The 24237-nt window shown below is 53.9% G+C and overlaps 2 protein-coding genes across 9 annotated transcripts in view; one reads left to right on the top strand and one right to left on the bottom strand.

Annotated features, from left to right (window-relative positions):
• TP73 (tumor protein p73) overlaps positions 1 to 12106 on the bottom strand; it is a 76804-nt gene extending 64698 nt beyond the window's left edge. Inside the window, exons 1-2 of one of the 3 annotated variants that reach the window (XM_044942894.2) lie at positions 11870 to 12106; positions 9634 to 11264 (exon numbers count right to left, since the gene is read on the bottom strand). The gene's annotated coding sequence lies outside the window, so the exon portion shown is untranslated. Of the gene's footprint in view, positions 1 to 9189; positions 9565 to 9633; positions 11265 to 11869 lie in introns of those variants that run through there. The other 2 variants (XM_044942895.2, XM_044942893.1) reach the window with 2 other exon arrangements.
• Positions 11716 to 24039, top strand: WRAP73 (WD repeat containing, antisense to TP73). 6 transcript variants are annotated; one of them, XM_006053820.3, is made up of 12 exons: positions 11716 to 11872; positions 15602 to 15754; positions 16244 to 16360; positions 18441 to 18513; positions 19751 to 19854; positions 20516 to 20602; positions 20908 to 21042; positions 21118 to 21195; positions 22150 to 22249; positions 22906 to 23031; positions 23373 to 23564; positions 23709 to 24039. In XM_006053820.3, the coding sequence occupies exons 1-12, from the start codon at positions 11804 to 11806 to the stop codon at positions 23849 to 23851; spliced, it is 1377 nt and encodes a 458-aa protein (XP_006053882.3). In that variant the 5' UTR covers positions 11716 to 11803; the 3' UTR covers positions 23852 to 24039. The 6 variants fall into 6 exon arrangements, with proteins under 6 accessions (XP_006053882.3, XP_006053881.3, XP_006053883.1 ...); XM_006053819.3 differs by having other exon boundaries at positions 21118 to 21207; XM_006053821.3 differs by lacking the exon at positions 20516 to 20602 and having other exon boundaries at positions 21118 to 21207.
• Positions 24040 to 24237: the final 198 nt, after the last annotated feature.

The following is a 24237-nucleotide window of genomic DNA, read 5'->3' as shown; positions in this document are numbered from 1 at the left end:
CATTTAGTCATCATGTCAGCCCTGGAGCGGAGAAGGCGATGGCACCCCACTCCAGTACTCTTGCCTGGAAAATCCCATGGACGGCAGAGCCTGGTAGGCTGCAGTCCATGGGGTCGCGAAGAGTTGGACACAACTGAGCAGCTTCACTTTCACTTTTCACTTTCATGCATTGGAGAAGGAAATGGCAACCCACTCCAGTGTTCTTGCCTGGAGAATCCCAGGGACGGGGGAGCCTGGTGGGCTGCCATCTATGGGGTCGCACAGAGTCGGACATGACTGAAGCGACTTAGCAGCAGCAGCAGCAGCCCTGGAGAACAGTTACTGTCTCCATTCTGCAGGTGAGGATATGGAGGCACAGTGAGACTAAGGCACATCACACTGCAGAGCTGGGCCTAAAAACCAACAGATGAACCTCTGACTAAACCACCTACTTCAGACGCGTCCTGGGCAAAGCATGTGCCATGTTTCCTGGGATGTGCTTGTTCTTCGGGACTGAAACACCACCATCAGATTCAGGAGACTCCAGGAGTTGAACCAAACTCCTGACCCACCTGTTGTGTGTTCTGAAACCTTCTCTCAACTCCTCCCCCACCCCTCCCCCCACCCCAGCACCGTGTTAGTTTCCAAATGCTGGTGAGACAGCTTGGAGGAGCAGGTGCCCCAAAGCTGCCCAGAGGGCCTCTGTCTCAGTTCTGGGCACAGCCCATCCTGACCCTGGTGGTCAAGACCTCTCCCCACCCACGTCTTTAAACAAAGGAAGCTCTGAGTCACCGCTTGCGCCCAGGACCCTCAGCAGGGGGAAGCTTGGGCTCTGGCAAGCCCCTGCATATTTGCAGTCAGCACCCTGCTTCCCCTTCTGGTGCCTGGTCTCTGAGGAGTGGTCATTTTGGTTTTAGGTTGATATCACTGGGAGGCAAGGCTGTGGGCTTTTAGCCCTCGGAACGGAACGTGGTAAACTGTGGGTGCTCAGGAATGAATGACAAGTGATGGGTGGATGGATGGATAAAGAGTTAGACACTCTGTGGAATACTGATTTAAGCCACTCCACATCCCTTTTCTGAACTTTGAGATCCAAAAAACTCAGAAAACTGAAAGCCTTTCCTTACGTCTGGGGCTGACGCCACTGAGTGGACAGACATGAGACCCTCCATGGTCTTTGTTGATGTTTAGGGTAAACATCCATGTGTGTCATTGCAGAAACGTGGGTGCTCCTATCGGACCTCTTGGTGGTATCATAAAACAGACGATTCAGACACTATGCTACTTTTCTAAAATGAAACAGTGAAAGTTGCTCAGTCATGTCCAGCTCTTTTCGTCCCCGTGGACTATACAGTCCATGGAATTCTCCAGGCCAGAATTCTGGAGTGGGTAGCCTTTCCCTTCTCCAGGGGATCGTCCCAACCAGAGATTGAACACAGGTCTCCTGCGTTGTTGGTGGATTCTTTACCAACTGAGAAGGCAAAATGAAAAAAAGTAATCTGAATTCTGAAATATCAGGGCTCAGGATTAGTTTGGACCATAAAGTTAGGGCCATCACAATGGCTTGGTTATCCCCAAGGCCCGGCTATACCCAGCGGTGCCCAGATAAGGGGTCAGGAAAGGGTCCCTCCCTGGGACCACAAGGGCTGAACTGGCCACATCCTCACGTTCTCTCCTTGTGTTAGTCACTTAATCATATCTGATTCTTTGTAACCCCATGGACTGTAGCCCGCCCGGCTCCTCTGTCCATGGGATTCTCCAGGCAAGAATACTGGAGTAGGTTGCCATTTCCTCCTCCAGGGGATCTTCTCGACCCAGCAGAGATCGAACCTGCGTCTGTCTAGCATACACTGGCAGGCAGGTTCTTTACCACTAGCAACACCTGGGAAGCCCCATTTTCTCTCCTTATATGGGGAAGGTATTTTTCCACTCATCAACCAAAGTCAGTCTTCACACAGCAGATCTGGGCTAGCTGATTCCAAGTTCGGTCACCCTCACCATGACTTTCGTCACTTTTTACCTCCGTGGATTTTTTTTTTTTTTTTTTTTGTCAGTGAAACACTACTAAGTAGCAAAAATTTCAAAAGATTCAAAAAGGTTCAGGCAGGGCCAAGCCGGTCTCTCCCAACCCCGTTCGTCCCAGTCCTGGCTCCAGTCCGGGAGCCCAGCAGCTGACACATCTAGCAGATTTATCAGGAGGAGAGAAACAAAAAGGACCAAGGCTTAGAGACAGCAGAGGAAAGAAAAGAGAAAGTCAGCAACTTGAGGTTCTGTTGACCACTTTACATGACCCTGTCTGGCCAGAGACTCCTCCAGACTCCGAAAAGACAGCCTGGGATGGCTCGCGGCTTCCCCACGCTCTGCTCACACGGGGCTCTTTCTTCCACTTTCCTTCATCTGCACACTCCACCGCGAGAGCAGACACTTCCTAGTATCCTAATTCTTTCAAACATCACACAGACCAGATGACAGCCAGGCAGTGCTCTTGACATCACAGTGACCTCAATCTTCCAACTGTCTAATTGGACCACTTTTTATCAGAATTCATTACTTTCACATTAATCCAATTAGCATCTTGTTTACCAATACCTCATTTTTAATTTGCAGCTTCCTTCTAAAAGCTGGGGGGACTTTGACAACCTGCGTCCTCCTTGCTCATTACTGCCAAGTAATTAGGCAAGGAGCACCCCTGATCAGAAGCTAAGAAGCCGGGAGCAAGTGGCAGCTTGTCTGGCTCCGTGAAAAAAAAAAAAAAAAGACAGAGTGTCTCCTAATTACCGGGGTTTTGTTGGTTGAGTCAGGGGAAGCGGGGAGGGGTGTGGGAAACGGAGGTGAGTAAAAGCAGAGGGGCCGCTAATGACTGGGTTTTGTAGGTCACAGAAAACACCGAGGGGATCCCCTTTTGATCTGCATACTAATAATGACCTGCCCTCCCACTGTCTTTTGGGGAATTGTGCTAAATTTGCATTGCACATAATGCAAATGATTGAGGACCCTAAATGCAGGACCGCCCAGTGTGGAGAGGGTGATTTGATCTGTTTATTTGTGTCCTGCCTGGCAGAGATGAGGTTTGATCCCTGGGTCGGGAAGATCCCCTGGAGACAGAAATGGCAACCCACTCCAGTATTCTTGCGTGGAGAATTCCCTGGACAGAGGAGCCTGGTGAGCTACAGTCCACAGGGTCAAAAATTGCGGGATACAACTGAGAAACTCAGCGCGTGCGCTCATGCGCGCGCACACACACAAAGCACAGGGAAGCATAGCCTCCCCTCCTGTAGCCCCAACAGCTGCAGAGACTCCTCAAGCCGCACCCCTCCCAAAAGCCACCCTCCATCACTGTGCAGGATGGCAGGACCCACACTGGGCCCCAGGCTGCCCTCCTGGTCCCCACTCTGGCCCGTCCCCCAGAGCCTGGCGTGTATGCTGGATAGACACAGAAGTGGCCTCTGTCTGGCAGGTGGGCACCACGCAAGCAAGCTTGGAGGCCCAAGGCTGACAAGAGAGGCCCTTGCGTCTTTCTCACGGCTCAGCCCCGACGGAGAAAAGAGCCCAGGAAGTCAGGGGGGAGGGGGAGAGGCATCTTCGCTGCCTGCTCTGAAGGACCCAGTCCATCCCTGCCCCAGGAGAAGCCGCCCGCCCAATTAGCCAGAGGCTTCCCCAGATGCCCCTCTCCCGGGCCTGGCACCTTGGAGCGGCAGGTGAGCAATTAGAGCCCCTGTCCCTCCTCACAGGCACCCAAGGCCTCAGGGAATGCTTTGCCAGCTGGCACTGGGCAGAGACACACCAGGGACTGGTCCCTTCTACATGCAGCCACCCTGAGAAGGACCACAGAGGAGGGACCCCTGGGCACCCAGCCCAGCCCTGATGCCCAGGCCCCCGAACCCTGGCTGGTGGGAGGCAGACTTGTCTGGTGGGGCATGGAAGGGGCTGAACCAGTCTTCCCTGGGCACCTTGAGTCTGCCCTCTGGGGCTCTCAGATGTATTCCATGGGCCACTCAAGGGAACCCTGGCTCCGGCTCCAACAATGAGGAGGCAGGTGGGTGTCCCCCGCCCAAAGATGAAGAGCCTGGGGACTAGCCCAAGGTCATGGAGGAGCCAGGTCTGCTCTGGACTACTGTCTGGACTACCAGCCCAGGGCCCTGCCTGTTGTACCCTCTGCCCGTGGTGTGCCAGGCATGGGTGGCCAGACAACACCTGCATCTGATTTAATCACTTGGTCTGAGGTTTCTGGCTTCGGTGCCCACCTACAAGTGTGGTAAACGCCCAGAGGCACGTACACGGGGCGGGGTGGGGGGCGCTATGAATGTCTACTGTCAGGGTTATAACTCACCCTTGCCCCAAAACACAGATGGGAGGGCAGAAACACTGGGCGGGGCTGGAGCGCGGTCCTCACTCTGGTGCCCCCGCCCCGCTGGCTCCCAGGTCCCTCTGGGGCTCACTCTTTGGGGGACCAGATTCTAAACCCAAGGGCCAGAGTGTCGCTGCTACAGACCCTCTAGAGCTGCCTGAAATCGGGGAGGCCCCATCTCCTCTCTTCAAGCCCCGCAGGGCCCTCCCTGCTGCCTGGCCTCTCTCCTGGTCCAATTCCCTCGGAGGTGCCGCCCCTCCTCCCCGGACTCCCCCAGGTTGATGCCTGCCCACCTCTAAGCCCCTCTTTGGCGCCGGTGGCCCAAAGCTGCTTTGTGTGTCTGTTCTCTCTCCCACCTCTGGGGGCTGTGACGGCCCACGTAGCCTTGGGTGGGGTGGACGGGATGGTGGTGGGAAGAACTCCCCCCAGAGGCTGGAGGAGTGGCTCCCTGCAACCTAGGCTGCCCTGGAACAGACTGGGGGGAGGGGTGTCTGGTTCCTCTTTCAGCACAGAGGGGTGTGGGTTAGAAGAAGTTTCTTCACCTTTTACGTCCTGGCCCCTGGAACACTTCTTAGAAACATATTTCAGGGAGTTCACTGGTGGCCCAGTGGTTAGAAATCAGTGCTTCCACTGCGGTGGCCCAGGTTGGACCCCTGGGCCCTGGGGGTTCCAGAGGTCGCGTGTGCAGAATGCGCAAACAAAAAATTACCAACGAAACTAGCTACATTGAATTACAATTATTCTAGTGGGTTGAATGGCACCCCCCTCCCCTTTGTAGATGTGTAAGATAAAGATCTCAGGATGGGATCTCCCGGATTGCTGTGGTTCTAAATCCAACGACAAGGGTCCTTATAAGAGACAAAAACCGGGAGACACAGAGGAGAGGCCGTGTGAACCCGGAGGCAGGGATTGGGGTGATGTGTGTAGAAGTCCAGGAAGATTCGGGGCGAGGGGTAAGACACAGACGCGCTCTCCCTCAGAGCCTCCAGAGGAAACCAGCTCTGCCCACACCTGCGTTTTGGACTTTTGAACTCCAGCCCATGAAAGAGTAAGTCCTTTTCGTTTGTTTTCAGCCCCCTCGTTCTTGGTTAGTGCCCCAGGACACTAACACAGTTAGGATGATATTTAAAAGCAAAATTAGGGACATTCCCCGGCTGACCAGTGGTTAAGAACCCGCACTTTCACTGACAACATGGATTCAATCCCTGGTCAGGGAAATCAAGATTCCACAAGCTGCATGGCTTGGCCAAAATAAGATAAAAGCCAATTCGTGATATGGTGATTATGGGGCTTCAGGTAGCAGGTCTGACGACTATTTCAACTCAGTGACAAGAACAAACGAAATTTTGAGATTTCCACAGCAGCTGCCACACACAATGAAAATATCAGTGATTCCCTTAGGAATTTTTGCTTTCTTTGGGTCTCTGATTTGAGGGAGGATCTCTAGGAAAAGAAAATACTTTTGAGGAGCGAATGTCTGGTTTGCAAAGGAATACCAGCCTGAGAGCAGACACGAAGCAGGGGATGCAGATGAAAAGTCAATGCCTGCCCACTCGTGCAGACTCTCAGAGCCTGCTGCTGTAAAAGTGTCTTTAACTCGAGCCCCGATGAGTAGAGGCTTTTCTTGTATAGAAAAAAATCAATTTTCCTCTGCATAACACACTCAGAAAGGGTTTTCCAGGAGTCCTATGTAATCTACTTAAGAAGGCAAACTTAAAGAAAAAAAAGATATTGTGTATTTGCAGTTCAATTCAGTCGCTTAGTCGTGTCATGTCCGACTCTTTGCGACCCCATGGACTGCAGCACGCCAGGCCTCCCTGTCCATCACCAACTCCCAGAGTTTACTCAAACTCATGTCCATTGAGTCAGTGATGCCATCCATCTATCTCATCCTCTGTCGTCCCCTTCTCCTCCTGTCTTCAATCTTTCCCAGCATCAGGGTCTTTTCAAATGAGTCAGTTCTTTGCATCAGGTGGCTTGTATATTTTGGCTACACACAAATGGATGCTGCTAGTTCCAGACACGGAGAAGGCAATGGCAACCCACTCCAGTACTCTTGCCTGGAAATCCCATGGACAGAGGAGCCTGGTAGGCTACAGTCCATGGGGCAGTGAAGAGTCAGACATGATAGAGCAACTTCACTTTCATTTTTCACTTTGATGCATTGGAGAAGGAAATGGCAGCCCACTCCAGTGTTCTTGCCTGGAGAATCCCAGGGACGGGGGAGCCTGGTGGGCTGCCGTCTATGGGGTCGCACAGAGTCAGACACGACTGAATCGACTTAGCAGCAGCAGTTCCAGACAACTGGGCAGGGCACAGAAACACTTTACAGCAGCTTGCAGGGGTAAACTGGCACACAGTGTTCTGGGGGCACAGTTCTCATAATAGTAAAGCTTTCAGTATCCAGACAGAAGCATGGTCAGGGGCCAAGGGAACTAGGACTTGCTCAAACACTCCTCTCAGTTTGTTTTTTTTTTTTCATTTTTGCTGTATAAAGCTAAATCATCAGAAAATGAGTAGTTTTAAACATTGACTCAGCACTCCCATGGAAATGTCCAAATTGGAAAATAAAAGCATGCCCTTCCCTTTTATGGGGGCTGGGTAGAAGAAATGCACAGTTGAAGAAAGTTTCTGGGTTTTTTTCTTTTTTTTTTGCAAACCCGAAGTTCATTGTGTGTGTCCTCGATGTCTTTTATATAAGCCTTTAGAGGACAAACTCCCCTTGAATTTGTTGTCCAGAAGCAGTCTCCTGGCTGGATGAACATGAAGCTTCCTTTCACCCACCGAGGATTTCCCTTTAAGGTGTCAGAATCTTCGGGTGAATGCCATCCTTGGCCACAGGCAGGACCTTCCCCAGGTCCGGTTCCCAAGTTCTCTACAAATAACTACTCAGGGAGGAATCCTTGCTCCAGTACCCCCGACAGAGACTGGCAGCCTCCATCCAAACCACAGGCAGATTCCTGCCCCACTGCCAGCCATTCCATTCCCCACTCCCAAGGGGAGACCTGTTGGCTACCAGAGAACTATGTCCCCTACCCTACCAAGGGCCTCTGGAGCAGCATCAACAGCCAGCACTTTGGGGCCCACTTGTGTGTAGCAGGCGTCATTCTAAGCACTTAGATATGGCATCTTGGTTACTGTTCCTCCAACCCTCTGGGACAGAGGCCATTATTGCCTTTCTTTATAGACGGGTGAACTGAGGCTCCAAGTGGCTGGGTCACTGGAGGTCCATGACAAGTAAGTGGCGGAGAGGGGATTTGAACCCCAATGTTCTAACCTCCACACCTACAGGATTAATCATTGCACCAGGCTGGCCCTTCCGTGGGGCTGTCCTTGGAGGCTGAATTTGTAGACAGCTACCCTGTTCTCCTGTTTTCCCAGCAAATTCTGGTGGATAGTAAAGGACAGGGAAACCTGGAGTGCTGCAGTGCATGGGCTCACAAAGAGTCGGACACAACTTGGAGACTAAACACCACCACCCTGTCCCCCAGAACCTCAGTAGGACTTTGAAATGGGGCTAAGCTTTCTGTGGCCATTCTCTTGGTGGCACCCCACTGACACCCTGGCAGCTTCCGGTACCAGCCCAACTTTTTATCTTATTTTTAAAAATCACATGCATGATCCATACATTCATATGTTGCAAAATGTTAAACACTTTGACTTTTCGTTCTCGATACAATTCTTCTTTAACTTATTGAGTAAGTCAAAAGATGAGTGCTAGACTTCCGGGGAACAGTGCATTTTCGCCCAAAAGCTAATAATATATTAAGGTGAAACAAACAGTAACAATGATAGCAAAACAAACAAACAAAAGGCTCCCAAATGTACAGCGTTCAATAAACAGGCTACAGTATACTTGAACCAAATGACCTCTGGTCAGAAGTGAACGGTGTGCTGTTTCCCCGGCCCCTTGCTGGTTGATGGTGGTTTACCCACCACCCATTTACTTATGCAGACACGTGCATACTTTGTGCAAAGCCGCTTAGGGACCAAAGGAAAATACAAGCTGTAGCCCATGGGGTCTCAGAGTCTGAGTGACTGAACAACAACGAGAAGGTGATAATAGCCCCCCAGCCCCCACCTCCCACCCCAGTCTAAGGCCTAAAAGGATGGCGACTGCAAAGCAAGGAGGACTAGGAGAGAAGGGGTCCTGGAAAGACGTGTGGTCTCTGGCCAGGCCGGCCCAGGGCCTAATTCTGACCCCTCTTTTCCTTGTTTGGAACAGATTCGGAAAACAGGTGGGTACCCCAGCCAACTCAGGGCCACCTAGAGATGCCACTCTGGAACCTGGCCCCTTGGTAATCCACCCCTGGGACCAACCTAGGGGCTATGCCCAGTTCCCCTGGTCCAGGGAAGACCTGGGTCTCACTCGCCCATACTGGGTAGGGTGGCTAACGCCTCCAGATTGCTAACAGCCCTCTAGAGTACAGACGGACTGGGGCCCGGCGGGGAGGGGCTTGTCAGCTACCGGCACCCGCACCCCTCCGCAGCCAGCCTCCTGGGGGTCGCACTCCCTACCTCCCCTTGAAGCTAGGGTGGAGAGGGGTTAACCCGAGGCAGGCCCTCTGGGAATCCCAGCCAGGCTGATCCTGGCCCCAAAGGCCGCCACGCTGGGGGCAGGACCCCACATCTCCCCGGCTGGACTCTGGCTCCCTGCAGCCCCACCGCGCCCCGTGTCAGTAGCTGGTCATACTCGAGGGAGACGCCAGGTCAGCCTCTCATGAGTTCGTGCACGAGGTCTCTTCTCACCGACTCCCAGCTTCGGAGCCGCGAGCCCATGCGCTCGCCGCTATGGACTCAGGCCCCGCAGGCGGAGCCCAAACACGCCCAGGCCCCTTGCGCCAGGTCCCCGTGCTCCCTACCTGGTGCCGTCGGAGCCCCGGGAATCGATGCCCGAGCCGCCTGGCGCTAGCCGGGGCTTCGCCGCGTAACCCCTTCGTGGGCTCAGGGCGGGCGCGGGACGAGAGGCGGGTGCGGCCTGGCGGGCGCGGGCGCGGAGGCAGGGCGGGCTCCGGCCGCCGAGGCGGGTTATATGGGCGCGGGGAGGGGAGGCGCCGCGGGGAGGGGTAGCCGCCAGCGTTAGCGCCTTCCGCAGCCGGCCGGCGGGAAGGCAGCGCGGGCCACTCAGCCGTTGGCAGGAGGAGCAAGGGGCAACAGCGCCAGGCTAGGGCCAAGGTTGCCATCCGGCGCTCCGCCCCCCCAGCTGGCCGCGTCCGAGTCGGGGTCCAGGGGCGCACTCTGCCCCGCCTCCTTCCCGCCGTCCTTTGGCGCGCGTCGCCCCTCCCGGCCCCGGCGGGGCCGCCTACCTCGGGCTGGACGCGGGCCGGGCCCCGGGGCCCTGATGCTGCGAAAACGGGACAGTGGCTCTCGGCCGGCTTAGGAGCGCGCACGTGGCGGGCAGAGGTGCTGACCCCCCGGCCCGACGCCTTCCTGTCCCCGGGACGCCGCATCTTCCGGGTCCCGGTCCTCCGCCCCCACGGGCGCGGGACCCCTCAGCGCCGGGAGCAGAGGATCCACGGGGCAGGGGAAGGGCTGGGCATCGTAGGAGCGCGGCCACCCAGGTCTGCGGAGTGCGCGCACTGGCTGTGGCCTGCGGCGGGGGCGGGGGGTGGGGAGATGAAAGTGGCAACCCCAGGACCCGGGATTAAGTGAAGCCGCTCGCTTCCGGGTGGTACGAGCCGGGCTCCTCCGCCCTGGGGGGCTCGCCACCTACGTCGCTCACCCAGCTGAAGTCGCAGCCCCGCTCCCGCCCCTGTCCGCATTGTGGATCTGCTGGAATACCCTCTAGACGCGTCTCTTTCGGCCCAGCGGAAGATTGTGCCCACAGCACCCGGGGAGTAATTCCGAACACAAACACTCCCGTTTCGAAGCCGGCACCTTGCTCCCTCCCCCGGCCACCGATTCGCGCGCCAGGGGCTGGGTTTCGTTCCGCGCTGCGCAGGTATGCGCGGGTGTCCACGGCGACACGTGGGTAGTGCACTGGAAATTGATTTCTACGCGCAGAGACCCGCTTCAGACCAAGACTTTCCTAGGGCGCCCACACCTGGGGCTCCATAGACCGGTCGCCCTCGCAGGGCAGACGGGGTCTTCAGGGCTTCCACCTAGTCCTAGGGCCTTGGCTGAAGAAACCAACAGGCTGGCGAGTTTTGAACTACTCAAGGCAGCGGGTACCTGCTGTGCGCTGCCTTCTGGTGCTCAACATTACCCGCCTCAAGGCCACGGGAACCCGCGCGGCAGTTACCCTGGAACTGCGCGCAGCCAGGGCTAGTGCACGGGTCAGCACCTGGCCCATCTGGCTGACTCCCACACACCTTTACTGATCACCTACTGCTTGCAAGGTGCGTGGTATGGGGGTTGGGGTACCCAAAGACGAATCACACACAGGGTTTGATCTGTCAGGGGACAAAAACGGCTGGCACCGCCGAGCAGGACGCCTACACGCATCCCCTACCCGTTTGTTCTGGGAAGCTTGGAGGGGGCTTCCCCAGGGCACAGGACCAGGCCGGATTCTCGCGGATGCGAGTAGGACCCGGGCCGGGTCTCGGATCTCAGGACGCAAGAGCCGGGGCGGGTGTCCCGGTCCGCGCGATCTAGAGGCGCTGGCTGGGCCTGGCAGGGTCGCGAGGGCGAAGAGGACCAGGAGTCCCTAGTGGGCAAGAGGACAGGCCCGCGCGGGGCGGCGAGCGAGGCCAGCAGAGCCAGCGCCAGCGCAGGAGCTCGCTCCAGTCCGTGCCGTGCGGGCTGCGGCGGGGCTCTGGTCCCGGCCTGGGTGTTGTTCTCCTCGCGGGTCCGAGCTCAGGTGCGCGCGTGTGATGGACAAGCGGGCGCGCAAGATCCAGGAGCTTTCTGCGCGGTGCGAGCGCCAAATTCGTTCTCTCTTGGATCAGAGAAGTTCCTAATCGCCAAGTGAGGGCCTCGCTGGAAGCATGTTGCTGGACTTAGCCAAAAGACAAACGAAGAAAAACGAATATTTATTCATACTCTATGTATATATAGAATGTAATATACGTACTATGCACCACATTTCATATTCTTGTATGTATACAAATACATGAATACAAATACACAGATACATAGGACGACACGTTTTAACTTCAGACAAGCGGATAGTTTTTAAGCATATGTGTCATGTAGTATTGGGGAACATATTTATCCTGGAAAATGATTCGTTGTTTATCTAAATTCAGCTGTAGTGCACTTTCTGCATTTTATGTGGCAACCCTAGTTGAAGGGGACTTCCCACACGCGAGCGCCGGCGGAAATCCCGGGTGAGACCAAACACCTTGTCTCCTTTAAAGCGCGGTTGCGCGCGTTGGGCGGGGTAGCGAACTACAAGCCCCACAATGCCGCGCGCCACCCGGGGTCCTGACTGGCTGCGGCACGCTTCCCGCCCTTCCGTCACTTCCGGTCGCTGAGGGGCGGTTGCGACTGGCCGGGGCGGCGGGGCTTGGCGGTCCCCCGGGTGCAGCGGCCGCCATGAACTTCTCCGAGGTGTTCAAGCTCTCTAGCCTGCTCTGCAAGTTCTCCCCGGACGGCAAGTACCTGGTGAGCGGCCGCCGGGCCTGGGCCGAAGGCGCGGCTTCCGCGAGGATGCGCGTGTCCGCACGGGGCGGCGAGGAACCAAGGGGGTGGGGCCTACCTGGGGCCCGGAAGGAGGTAGCAGGTGTGGGCTTCGAGCAGGTGACCTGGGCAGTGGTTCCGAGCAGGGTACCTGGACACTTGCTGCGTTCTGGGAACCCGGGAAGCTGCCTGCACCTCGGTTTCCATCTGTTAAAAGCAGGTAAAAGCAACACTGTTTTAACACTTCAGGACACAGTAAACGTGGACTGTTGTTCTTCAGTCTCTCAGTCGTGTCCGACTCTTTGTGACCCCATGGGCTGCAGCACGCCAGGCTTCCCTATTCTTCACTATATCCTGGAGTTTGCGCCCTTGAGTCAGTGATGCCATAGAACCATCTCATCCTCTGTCATCCGCTTCTCCTCCTGCTCTCAGCCTTTCCCAGCTTCAGGGTTTTTTTTTTCTAGAGTTGGCTCTTGGAATCGGGTGGCCAAAGTATTGGAGTTTCAGCTTCAAAATAAGTCTTTCCAATGAGTTTTTAGGGTTGATTTCCTTTAGGATTGACTGCCCTGATTTCCTTGCTGTCCAAGGAACTCTTAAGAGTCTTTTCCAACATCATAGCTCAAAAGCAGCAATTCTTTGGCGCTCAGCCTTCTTTATGGTCCAACTCTCACATCCATACACGACTACTGGAAAAACCATAGCTTTGACTATAAGTTGTTGTTTGTTTGTAACAAAAGGCAGGTATATAGTCCTGTTGGCTATAAAACAGTTCAGTGCTGCAGCTAACTGTTGTCACCTTTTCCAGCCCCCTTCGAGGGTCTCTACCACATGCCAGATGAATGACTTAGGTAACTAGCATTCTGTGCTCAGATAAAGAGAGTGGTCTATACTCCTGGTATCTGAGTTGCTCATTCCGAGGATGGCAGAATGGTTCTCACATCACTGAGCTCTCATACATGAAATATAAGTTTTGAAATATACAAGTATGATCAGTGTCCATTCTCAGAATCTTGGGGGGAAATGTGGTGGGTGGGTGATAATTGGCATTGGAAAGACATTAAGGGAAAAAAATGCTTTTTAAAAACTGTACTTAGTTTCATTAACTATTAACTGATGCATCCTGTGTTGTCTTTTCAGTCTGAGCTTTGTCAACATTCCATTTATCCTTGAGGATGGATGTATTAATACCTCAAATTACATGTTTACCTTCTTTATGGTGGTTTTATTCTGAATCACATAGTATGGTATTCAGCTACAAAATACAAAATATCTTTAGCTTAAATGGCACCCCGAAAACCTTGGTATACTTTTCAGAATACTCCCCAATAAATTTGCTTTTTGGTCATTTATGAAACTTCCCTAGTGGCTCAGCTGGTAAAGAATCCACCTGCAATGTGGGAGACCTGGGTTCGATCCCTGGGTTGGGAAGATGCCCTGGATAAGGGAAAGGCCACCCACTCCCAATATTCTGGCCTGGAGAGTTCCATGGACTGTATAGCCATGGGATTGCAAAGAGTCTGTACACAACTGAGTGACTTTCACTCACTGACATGAAACTTCCAGTGAATTATAGAGACAAAGATTACATTTCCTCATTTAGTTTTGGTACCTTTTAGTTTTTACATTCTGATTAAAATTGTGAGCCTAGGTAGTAATGTTACTGGAACCATGTTCTTCAGAGCTCTATCCTAAATGCTGAGAAAAGTAGGGCCATGTTGCCATTTTTAACATCTTGCAACAGATTTGATACAGTTTTTCCAAGTGTTTCTATAGACATTTCATTTCACTAGGAGTTTGTGGTAACTGATCACAGCTTTCAAAGCTACAAAGTGAAAAAATAAGCAGGGACAAAAAAAAAGCAGGATATTTGTTCTAATCAGCAGTCCATCTCGCACTCTTTTTTCCCCAGGTGGGACTCACTGGCTTTTTAAAAATGAAAGTTCATAAAACAAAAACCTAACAATCCAGTTTGACCTTGATAAGTACCAACATGAGGCAATTAACATTCAGAAGTCAGTTCTCGATTTTTGAATGATGATGCACTCTCTGGTTAATAGTTAAGTATGATCGGTCATAGAAGTCATTTGCTTGGATTTGGATATTATTAACAAATATGGACATAAAGTAACTGTATTTTTAAGAACACTATATTAAGAGTTAAATGTTTCCAAACTCAGGTTTAGGAATAAGTTAATAGGTGTGTAAGAAACCCCCCAGCCCTCCCTCTGTCAGTCCCTTTTCCTCTCAAACGACTGCCATACTCAACACTTATGAAACGTCTGGTCACCTACTATGTGGGGTTTTCCCCACACCAAGCAGTTCTCCCCAACACCAGCTGGGTGTCCTACAGTTTGACTCTGTTTTGACACTGTCCACCTGGAGAGAGTGCAGAGCCCACAGGTGAAGGGCTCAGCCCCACAAGACTGCCCCCCACCTTGCAGACTGCAATTGAAAGTCCAGGTGGTCACCTTTGCTCCTGACCAACTGGATATAGGCTCCATGACCTCTTGTTTGGGTTCCGTTAGTTTGCTGGAGTGACTCATAGCGCTCAGAAAAACCGATTTACCATATTATTAAGGGGTGTGATAAAGGAACAGGTGAGCAGGCATATGAAAAGATAAAGAGGGTGAGATCTGGGGGTCTCGAGTACAGGAGTTCTGTCCCCGTGGAGCTGGTAAAGAATTCTCCTGCAATGTGGGAGACCTGAGTTTGATCTCTGGGTTGCGAAGATCCCCTGGATAAGGGAAAGGCTACCCACTCCAGTATTCTGGCCTGGAGAATTCCATGGGCTGTATAGTCCATGGGGTCGCAGAGTCAGACACAACTGAGTGACTTTCACTCACTGACCCACCCAGGATGTGGATGTGCTTGCCCACCTGGAAGCTCTGGACCCTGCATCTTTGGGATTTTTTGGAGGCTTCACCACATAGACCTGGGTGATCATTCACTCCATCTTGAGCCCTTTTTGCTGAAGAGAAGAGGAGAGCAGGGCTGAGAATTCCAAGCCTCTAGTCTTGGCTTGGTCTCTCTGGTGACAGTCCCCCCAGGAGCCCACCCAGAGTTGCCTCAGTAGAATAAGAGATGCTCCCGCCCCCCCAGCAGTTTCCGAGGGTTTCATCAGGAGCCTGCGTCAGGACCTGTGAGCAGACACCAGTGTGTATTATCTGTTCTCTCATCACAGGTAGATGGACATTTATGACGTGTCCTTACACTTGCAGAATTTCAGACCTGTATGTTGACTTTCTGTTGGTTTGGGTCCAGGTTAGACACTGAACCAAAGGGAGCTGTGTTCCTGGATCGTTCTCACCGCAGCCCGGAGCCCCCTGCTCGCACCTCACACACAGCTTGTTTGCAGGTGGTAGAACCAGAGGGGAGCTGGTTGTTCTCGGAGGGCCTTTTGCCAGTGCCGTGTCCTGCTTTAGCATTTGTCACGCAGTGAAGACAGGCGCAGAAACGATGCCGGTAGAGGTCTACAGTAATACTTCCTCCTGGGGCTGAACAGCCGGGCACCTGGTTTTACATTTACGCTTCATCTTTCTGCTAACTCATCTTTGTTTGGAATACGCTGTCCACATGGCAAACACAAGACCATCTAGATGGAAAGCGTGTGTGCAGGGAGAGGAGGCAACCATCCTGACCAGAGGGTACGCTGCCGTCCCAAGAGTGCCCTCCTCCGGAGCCCACCCCGCCATGACCTCTCCTCTCCCCCTCCAGGCTTCCTGCGTCCAGTACCGGTTGGTGGTCAGGGATGCGAACACCCTGCAGATCCTCCAGCTATACACATGCCTGGACCAGATCCAGCACCTCGAGTGGTCGGCTGACTCACTCTTCATCCTGTGTGCCCTGTACAAGCGGGGGCTCGTGCAGGTACCTCTGGATGGATTTCCCCCCCTCCCCCTAAACACAGCCCCCACCCAGGGCCTTGTTCTGTGCCCTACTGGTACGGAGGAAGGGGCTGCACAGGTCAAAGCCCGTTTTCTTTTAACATTATAATAGTGCTCTAATAGTTTAAGTACTTTTAAAAACAAGAAAGCATGTAAATGTCCTTAATCTGTAACCTAGTTCATTCTGTAACAGGAAGTGTTCAGCAAGCAGCCCAGCTGGTTCCTGTGTTTAGGGAGTGCTGAGATGTGTCTTGCTATAGACCCCACACCTAACTAAGTGAGGTCTCAGACAGCAAAGGGAATAAAGCCTTCAAACCACAACTCCGTGACATCACTGAGAAGTGTGGTGTAACCCAGGACCTGTCCTTCACACTGCAGGATTCTGAGAGTTGGGCTATCTTTGCCTCCATGCAGCTCACCAGTTGTTCTTAAGCCTAAGTAGCAAATGGATTCATCTCTTTTGTGAGTCCAGGTGTGGTCCTTGGAGCAGCCAGAGTGGCACTGCAAGATAGATGAGGGCTCGGCGGGGCTGGTGGCCTCCTGCTGGAGCCCCGATGGGCGCCACATCCTCAACACGACGGAATTCCACGTGAGTGGGCACCCCAGACACCTGCCTCAGCCACAGGACAGTCACCCCTCACCCCTTGTCCTGATCACTTGGGAGGATTGGAGGGAGTGGTCTAGTGGGGAGGATGTATGTCATAAATGGTTATGTCATAAATGAGCATTATAAGCCCATGAGTGTTGTTAATGTAATCTTTTTGCCCAGTTTTAATGAAAAAAGGTTTTTAAAAAGAACATCTCAAATTGTATCTTTAAGGGTTTAGACAGGTCCTTTGATTCAACAATAGAAAAGAATTTCAGTGATGCAAAGAGCCGACTCGTTGGAAAAGACCCTGATGCTGGGAAAGATTGAGGGCAAGAGGAGAAGGGAGTGACAGGATGAGATGATTGGATGGCATCACTGAGTCAATGGACAAGAGTTTGGGCAAACTCGGGGAGATAGTGAACGACAGGGAAGCCTGGTGTGCTGCAGACTGTGGGGTCGCAGAGTTGGAAACAACTTAGTGACTAAACAACAACAATGCACGAATTTACATCTTTCCCTGGAGACATCTGATCTGTGTGTCTCTAACCTCCTCATTCATTTGCTCTTCAAGCCTTGGGCTCCTTTGGGATGCAGGACCCTGGGCAGGAGCTCTGAGTGGGAAGAAGAACCTTTGAAATCCAACCATAAATCAGAGACCGCTTGGGTGGTGTGCATATGCCTCCCAAACACATCATGTCAGGGGACTATGGGGGTTTGGGTGTGCTGGTCCTTCATTGGCACAGCTTCTTCCAGCTCCTGCGTGTGACGTGCCTACAGTGGGTCCCCCAGAAATCCTCTGCAGAGCCTCCACTCGGACAGTCGGGCCACTCCCTGTCACTGCCGACCCCAGGCCCAGCTACCTGGCAAGGCAGAGCCACTCCCTCCTTCACTGCTTTGAGAGACTGGGGGGCATCTTGTGTGGCTTTCTCTCCTAGATGTGTTTCTCTGAGAAACATTTTTAGGTTTGCTACTATATGAAAACTTTGACTGTAGCACCCCCCGGCCTGTTATCCCAGGGCATGCCTTCTTGGACCCCTGGATGCTGAATCCCCCAGAAATACTGGACCCTCCATGGGCTGCTGTGCCTGCTGCTGCTGCTGCTAAGTCGCTTCAGTCGTGTCCGACTCTGTGCGACCCCATAGACAGCAGCCCACCAGGCTCCCCCATCCCTGGGATTCTCCAGGCAAGAACACTGGAGTGGGTTGCCATTTCCTTCTCCAATGCAGGAAAGTGAAAAGTGAAAGTGAAGTTGCTCAGTCATGCCCGACTCATAGCGACCCTATGGACTGCAGCCTACCAGGCTCCTCCGTCCATGGGATTTTCCAGGCAAGAGTACTGGAGTGGGGTGCCATTGCCTTCTGTGGCTGTGCCTGCAATAAAGCTTAATTTATCAGGCAGAAAGGGGTGCTGACTGTACTTTGAACTAAAATGCACTTATATTTAATTTTGTGTCACTTAGATAATATTGTCACAAAATGAAAACCAAACACTAAGACCGTTAAATTTAACAATTGTGGGAGTTCTCTGCTAGTCCAATGATTAGGACTCAGCACTTTCACCTCCATGTCCTGGGTTTGATCCCTGGTTGGGGAACAAAGATCCTGCAAGCCACATAGCACCACCAGAAAAAAAAAAATTGGCAATTGTAGATGTGAGTTTGACACATTTCTTCAGGCAGAAAACACCCTGGGACTCCTGGTACTTTTACTTCAGTAAATCTCTTGTTTCTGCTAAGTCACTTCAGTCGTGTCCGACCCTGTGCGACCCATAGACAGCAGCCCACCAGGCTCCCCCGTCCCTGGGATTCTCCAGGCAAGAACACTGGAGTGGGTTGCCATTTCCTTCTCCAATGCATGAAAGTGAAAAGTGAAAGTGAAGTCGCTTAGTCGTGTCTGACTCTTAGCGACCCCATGGACTGCAGCCTACCAGGCTCCTCCGTCCATGGGATTTTCCAGGCAAGAGTACTGGAGTGGGGTACCATTGCTTAGGTGCAGGCAATCGGGACCTAAGTGACTCACAACTCTTTCCGAGAATGCTAAGTTACACTCTTTCCTTTCTCTTCCTCCCCCTTCCCCGGCAGCTGCGGATAACTGTGTGGTCCTTGTGCACAAAGTCCGTGTCCTACATCAAATACCCTAAGGCTTGTCAGCAGGGTGAGTCATCAGAGCTACTCAGAGGCCATTTCTCTGTAGTTGTTTGGGGGTTTGGAGACCTTTTTATCCTGGAAAATTTCAAACACAGACAAAAGTAGCCTCAACTGTATTTCAGCTCATAGCCAATCTTTTTTCTCTATACCCACCCCTCCTGCTGAGTGACTTACAGTACATCCTGGATCTCCTAGTACTTCTCTGTAAGCCTTCCGCCAGCTGTGTCTCCAGAAGAGCAGGGCTTCCCTGTTCTGTGATCACAACGACTAAGGAGAATGTTGTTTAACAGATGTCAAAGAAGGGTTTACACGCAAATCCTGTATGTCTGTCACAGAGCTGGGTGTCAGATCCTTTCTTGTTCGCGTCAGTCCTGGGACCCCACCGCACACAGTGGATTTTGAAATGAATCCTCTGTTGACTTAACTCTGAGCTCTGTAGAGGGCGACAGTGACCTATCCCATCTGTGCGTCTCAGAGGAGGGACGAAGGGCGTGTGTCCACGGTGCCCTCAGTTAACCCCCCACACGCGTTTAACTGAACCTGTGAGCTTGTCGATGCCCCCCTCCCGAATCATGAAATTACTTGATTGTCTTCTAATTAATAAACAGAAGGAAGCATCACATGATTTGAGAGGTTTTTCTGTTCTTTCTCTTGCCATCAGCGGCTTGAAGCTCACATGTGAGTGAAATGCGATTGTTCATTTATTTTTTGTTTTCATAGTTTGTATGTTAGTGTCTCTCCAGATGACACACATGCTTCTTGGTGAAACAGCAGCTCTGTCACCTAGGTGTTCTCTTGAGGTGTGAAGTGTGGCTGAGGACTCAGTTCACCCATGTGGACCTGGAAGGGACAGTCTGACATTTCAGCCAGATTCTCACCGTAAATTGACTTCTTCCAAATTTAAATTCAAAAGTAAAAATAGGAGCTGTGGTGACGAGCCTGTGTTGACCCAGCTGAGCTTCTTGCAGTTGATTTCCTGAGAATACAGCATCCCGTAGGGCTCCACACTTCCCTGTAACATTTAGAGGCTCATCAGGGCTCAGGGCGCCCTGTGTGTCTCACAGGTTCTCTGTATGTCAGAAGCCTGATCGAGGGTATGGGGACCCTGCCTCATGTGCCCACACTCTGCCGCAGACTCGGGGTCTGTGTGCTGCCTCCCCTCTTCAGACCTCTGCCTTCTCTCTCTCCTCCTAATGGGAAAACTACTGCTTCTCGATCCCAGTACCTTTCCCTCTTCTCGGCAGGAATAACCTTCACCAGGGACGGCCGCTACCTGGCGCTGGCAGAGAGGCGGGACTGCAGGGACTACGTGAGCATCTTCGTCTGCAGTGACTGGCAGCTGCTACGGGTGAGGCACACACCGGGAGCACCAGGACCCTGGGGCGGGGGTGGGGCGGAAGTACGTTCTTGAAGATCCCAGAAGCTCTTCTGGGTGGTGTGAGAAAGGCAGCTCCATGTTTTCAAAGGTGGGTGCTGCCTGTTTCCCCATGGCACGCACACGGGCAGGTGTTCACAGGATCCGGTGAGACTGCATAGGCTCACAGGGTGTTAGCAGTTAACAGTCCCCCAGATGGGAGCCGCTAGGCTTCTTGGTGGCTCAGTGGTATTAGCATCCACGTGCCCACATGAGGAGGAGTGAGCTGCAGGTTAATACTGACCACGTGCCTGGATGGGCAGAGGCTGCCAGGCACAGACACCCAGGGCGGGGCTGGATCCCGGATGCTGTTGATTGGCGGCCTCCTTGACCAGGGCAGCGATATCCTGGGAGGGTCTCCCCTGAGCTGATCTTAAAGGGGTGAGACTCAGCCGCACGGAGGCCTGAGCCACGTCGCAGATGCATGTTGCTCGGCCTGTCATGGCAGGAGGACACAGTTGTAGGTGTTGCTGCCCATGGCTAGGTGAGGAGATTAAATACTGTGTTAACGCATCAGGTGTGAGATAGATGTTCGTGTATTTGTTGAAGAAGATGTTCTCAATGTCATCTGTTCCCCCCTCGCCCGCCTGGGAAGCACTTTGACACGGACACTCAGGACCTGGCAGGGATCGAGTGGGCCCCCAACGGCTGCGTGCTGGCCGTCTGGGACTCCTGCCTGGAGGTAGGGAGCCCGCTCGGGACGCTCTCTGCTTGTAGCACTGCTGTCTGTGTTTCTCACGCTCTCTGAACGCCTCAAGCGTGAACTCTGCCTTTTTCAGATGTTGAGCTGAGGAGCTTTTATTACAAGTCTTTAGATTTCAGACCCAGCTTCCCCTTTTCCACAACGTTCTCTCTGCTCCTCCAGTACTGTCCCCGTCTCCACTTCCCACCACTGTGGAGGAGGGCAGGGTCCCCGCCCAAGTCTCACTCCCCGGGGTGGCCGTCTCGCACGCCACAGGTTCAGTAATGCTGTCACTGTCTTTGCAGTACAAGGTCCTGCTCTACTCCCTGGATGGCCGGCTGCTGTCCGCCTTCTGTGCTTACGAGTGGTCCCTGGGCATCAAGTCCGTGGCCTGGAGCCCCAGCAGTCAGTTCCTGGCGATCGGGAGCTATGATGGAAAGGTGGGAGGGGGCCTGTGGGGCAAAGCCCATGCACAGCCAGCGCCCCGAAGGCTCTGACCATGTGGTTCTCCCCAGGTGCGGATTCTTAACCATGTGACTTGGAAAATGATCACGGAGTTTGGGCATCCTGCAACTGTTAATAATCCCAAAATAGTAAGTCTGCAGGTGTGTTTGAGGACGGGATAGAAAGCTGCTCTTTAACTTGACACTATCAGTGCAAGTGCTGCAGGGGCTCCTGTCACATGACCTTCTGACGCTGAAACATTCTAAATGCAGACGCTCCCGTGGCCCTTGTTTCTCCTGCCATGTTCCCAAAGGGTCCCAAGTGGTGTCCTTCCCAGCCTCCTCCACCCCCATCCCCACGACTCTGGGACCAGCTCCTGCTCTGTGCCAGGCAGAGATCAGCAGGCGGCTTCTTCCCCGTGGAGCCTTCCCTGGGAGGGCAGGAAGGCTGCCTGCCAAGGGGCCCCGGGGCGGACCTTGGGAGGAAGTGGTGCAGGATCTGGGGAAGAGCGATTCAGGCAGTGTGAACAGAACAGCAGTGTAGAGGCCCTGAGGAGGGATCGAGCTCTGTTTATTCAGCAGGCCCCTGACAAGGTGCGGGAGACCGTAGGGACCCAGACAGACAGCCTTTCTCGGGGCGGGGGGTGGGGTGGGACAGTGGGAATGAGGGCAGACACCCCGGCCTCGGGGCAGGGATGGGGGCAGACACCCTGGTGAGTTGCCCGCAGGTGAGGGACCCAAGTAAGACAGGTGTGGGGTGAGGAGGAAGCAGTGGGTGGGCCACTATACAGCCCTAGGGTCTGGGTGGGTTTCTGGGGAGCCTGTGAGTGGGCGGACGTCCCAACAAGGGCGGTGACTGGAGGACCCTCTGGAGGTGCGGGAGTGGGACTGACCTGAGGCCTCACAGGGTTCGCCTCGGGTCCTTCACCCCACAGCCGTTTGTCCTTCCCATCCAGCCTTTGGTGACACGTGCCCCCACCCTGGCCCATCTGTCACCTGTCTCCACTGAAATGCCGGCTGCAGGCGGGACCTCGTGGAGAAGGTCCAGGAGGGCACAGTGAGGGACCACGGCCACATGTGCTGCCCAGGCCACCTCTCTTCCAGGTGGTGTACAAGGAGGCTGAGAAGAGTCCGCCACTGGGCCACCTGGCCTTCCCTCCGCCCCGAGCAGCGGCAGGGCCCCTGACGTCCTCAGAGAGCAAATGTGAGTGGCTCGGCTGGTTGTGCCGCCCTTGTCTTTCTCCCTTTCCTTTCTTTTCATTATGAGAAAAAGCCCTCTCGGTCCAGGGAGACTCCAGATACTCCCTTTTTTCCTTTCAATCCTTTTCCTCTCTGGCGATACCTGGTGGACACAGTCCTCAGCTGAGAGCCAGCAGGCTGCCTGGGCTCTGGCTCCGTGGACTGAATACATGCCGTGGGTCTCCTGATTGTTGGCTGGTCCTGAGAGCGACTTTTTTTTTAATGAATGCTGACCTTTTCTTGGGTGAGTGGGAGGCCATCAGAGGGCTCAGGGAGGAGCTGCAGCTGCATCTGCGCTGCAGAGGTCACTTCTGGTTCAGTTTCATCATCCATAAAGTGGGAGTAATTGGGGCACCAGAAGAGCCACTGGGCCTGGGCCGACCACCAGGCCCTGCGGTGTTGCCTGGCCCGTCACAGCTCTGGGACCACAGCCTTGCGTGGGCGGGCGGGCCAGGTGCCCTCACAGCCCTGCCTTCTGTCAGACCCTGCCTGCCCCTGCTGTCATGTGTCCTCCTCGCCCCACGGATAGTTACGCTTAGCTCCTCCCCCGTTGCGGGCAGCACCGCAGACCCAGGCCGCTCGCCCACGGGGAGGCTCAGGGCGCTTTCTTTTCCCACCCAGACGAGATTGCCTCGATGCCGGTCTCCTTACAGACCCTAAAGCCGGCTGCTGACAGAGCCAACCCCAGGATCGGCATCGGGGCGCTGGCCTTCAGTCCTGACAACTACTTCCTGGCCACGAGGAATGGTCAGTGGCCTGTCCCGTGTGTGTGCTGTCCCCGTCGGCCTCCTCCAGGGCCCGGACCTCCCGCGCTTGCTTCTTCCCATTCTGCTGCTGCTGGCGGGGTGGACATCCTGCAGCAATAATGTCTGGGGCCCATCGCCCCATCAGACCAGCAGCCACTCAAGCCCAAGCCTCCACGCTCTCTGCTCTGTGTCTGGGAAAGAGCAGGGCTCCAGGCCCACAGGATACGCCCCCCTTCCCCTTCCTGCCCCTGGGGAAGGTGGGCATCCTCAATGGTGAAATGCTGGGGGCTGGAGCAGAGCAGCGAGGGGTGAACGTGAGCCTGGGTGCCCCTTCCTCCTCAGACAGCGTCCCCAATGCCGTGTGGATCTGGGACATCCGGAAGCTGAGACCGCTGGCGGTGCTGGAGCAGCTTTGCACTGTGCGCGCCTTCCAGTGGGGCCCACAGCAGCCCCGGCTGGCCATCTGCACGGGGGGCAGCAAGGTGTACCTGTGGTCGCCGGCAGGCTGCGTGTCGGTGCAGGTGCCCGGGGAAGGTGAGCATGGGCAGGGACACAAGCAGATGCTCTGGGGAGGCACCTGCCCGTGAACCTCGGGGTCCGCTGCTGCACTTTGGGATTCCAGCTGGGTCACCCTGGGACCCGGGTCTCCCCTAACCTCTGGCCACCTGTCTTCTCCAGGTGACTTCCAGGTGCTCTCCCTGTGCTGGCATCCGAGCGGGGACTCGCTAGCCCTCCTTAGCAAGGACCACTTCTGCCTGTGCTTCCTGGAGATGGAGGAGGGCATGCGTATGGCCTTTGGACAGCAGGTCAACTGCACGTAGGACCCGGGCATGGTCAGGCCCAGGTGGCACACATTGGCCATGGGACAGAAGCAGAGCATCTTGGGCAAATTTTCCTTCTAGAGGAAAGGATTTGCTTTCATTTTGCTGTAGCAAGTTGTTTTTGTAAATATGTATGGAATAAACTGTAATTTTTGTTATTTAAAATAAATACTTGTTCATTTATAAAATGGCTAATGCTTACTTTTAAAGGTTTAAGTCACAGGAAAGTCTTCCAGGTCAGTTTTAAATTTGGGGTTCACTTGTCTTAGGGGAAGTAACTTCACCCCAAGTGGCCAGTCCCCCATCCCATCCCATCCCACCCCACCCTCGACACAGGACCCGTTCTGCAGAGAGCCTCTGTTCCGTCCCTGAACACTCTGAAGCAT

The sequence above is a fragment of the Bubalus bubalis genome, chromosome 5 (genome assembly GCF_019923935.1).
Source record: "Bubalus bubalis isolate 160015118507 breed Murrah chromosome 5, NDDB_SH_1, whole genome shotgun sequence".
NCBI lineage: Eukaryota > Metazoa > Chordata > Mammalia > Artiodactyla > Bovidae > Bubalus > Bubalus bubalis.
Note: the sequence above shows the minus strand (reverse complement) of the source record. Positions and strands in the feature narration are given on the sequence as shown.

What these genes read in the sequence shown, in the direction of transcription:
- WRAP73 (XM_006053819.3), top strand. Translation starts at nt 11,804, where the DNA reads ATGAACTTCTCCGAGGTGTTCAAGCTCTCTAGCCTGCTCTGCAAGTTC. An exon ending in ACAAGCGGGGGCTCGTGCAG is followed by an intron (nt 15,755 to 16,243) that starts GTACCTCTGGAT and finishes TTGTGAGTCCAG; the next exon opens with GTGTGGTCCTTGGAGCAGCC. An exon ending in TCAACACGACGGAATTCCAC is followed by an intron (nt 16,361 to 18,440) that starts GTGAGTGGGCAC and finishes CTTCCCCGGCAG; the next exon opens with CTGCGGATAACTGTGTGGTC.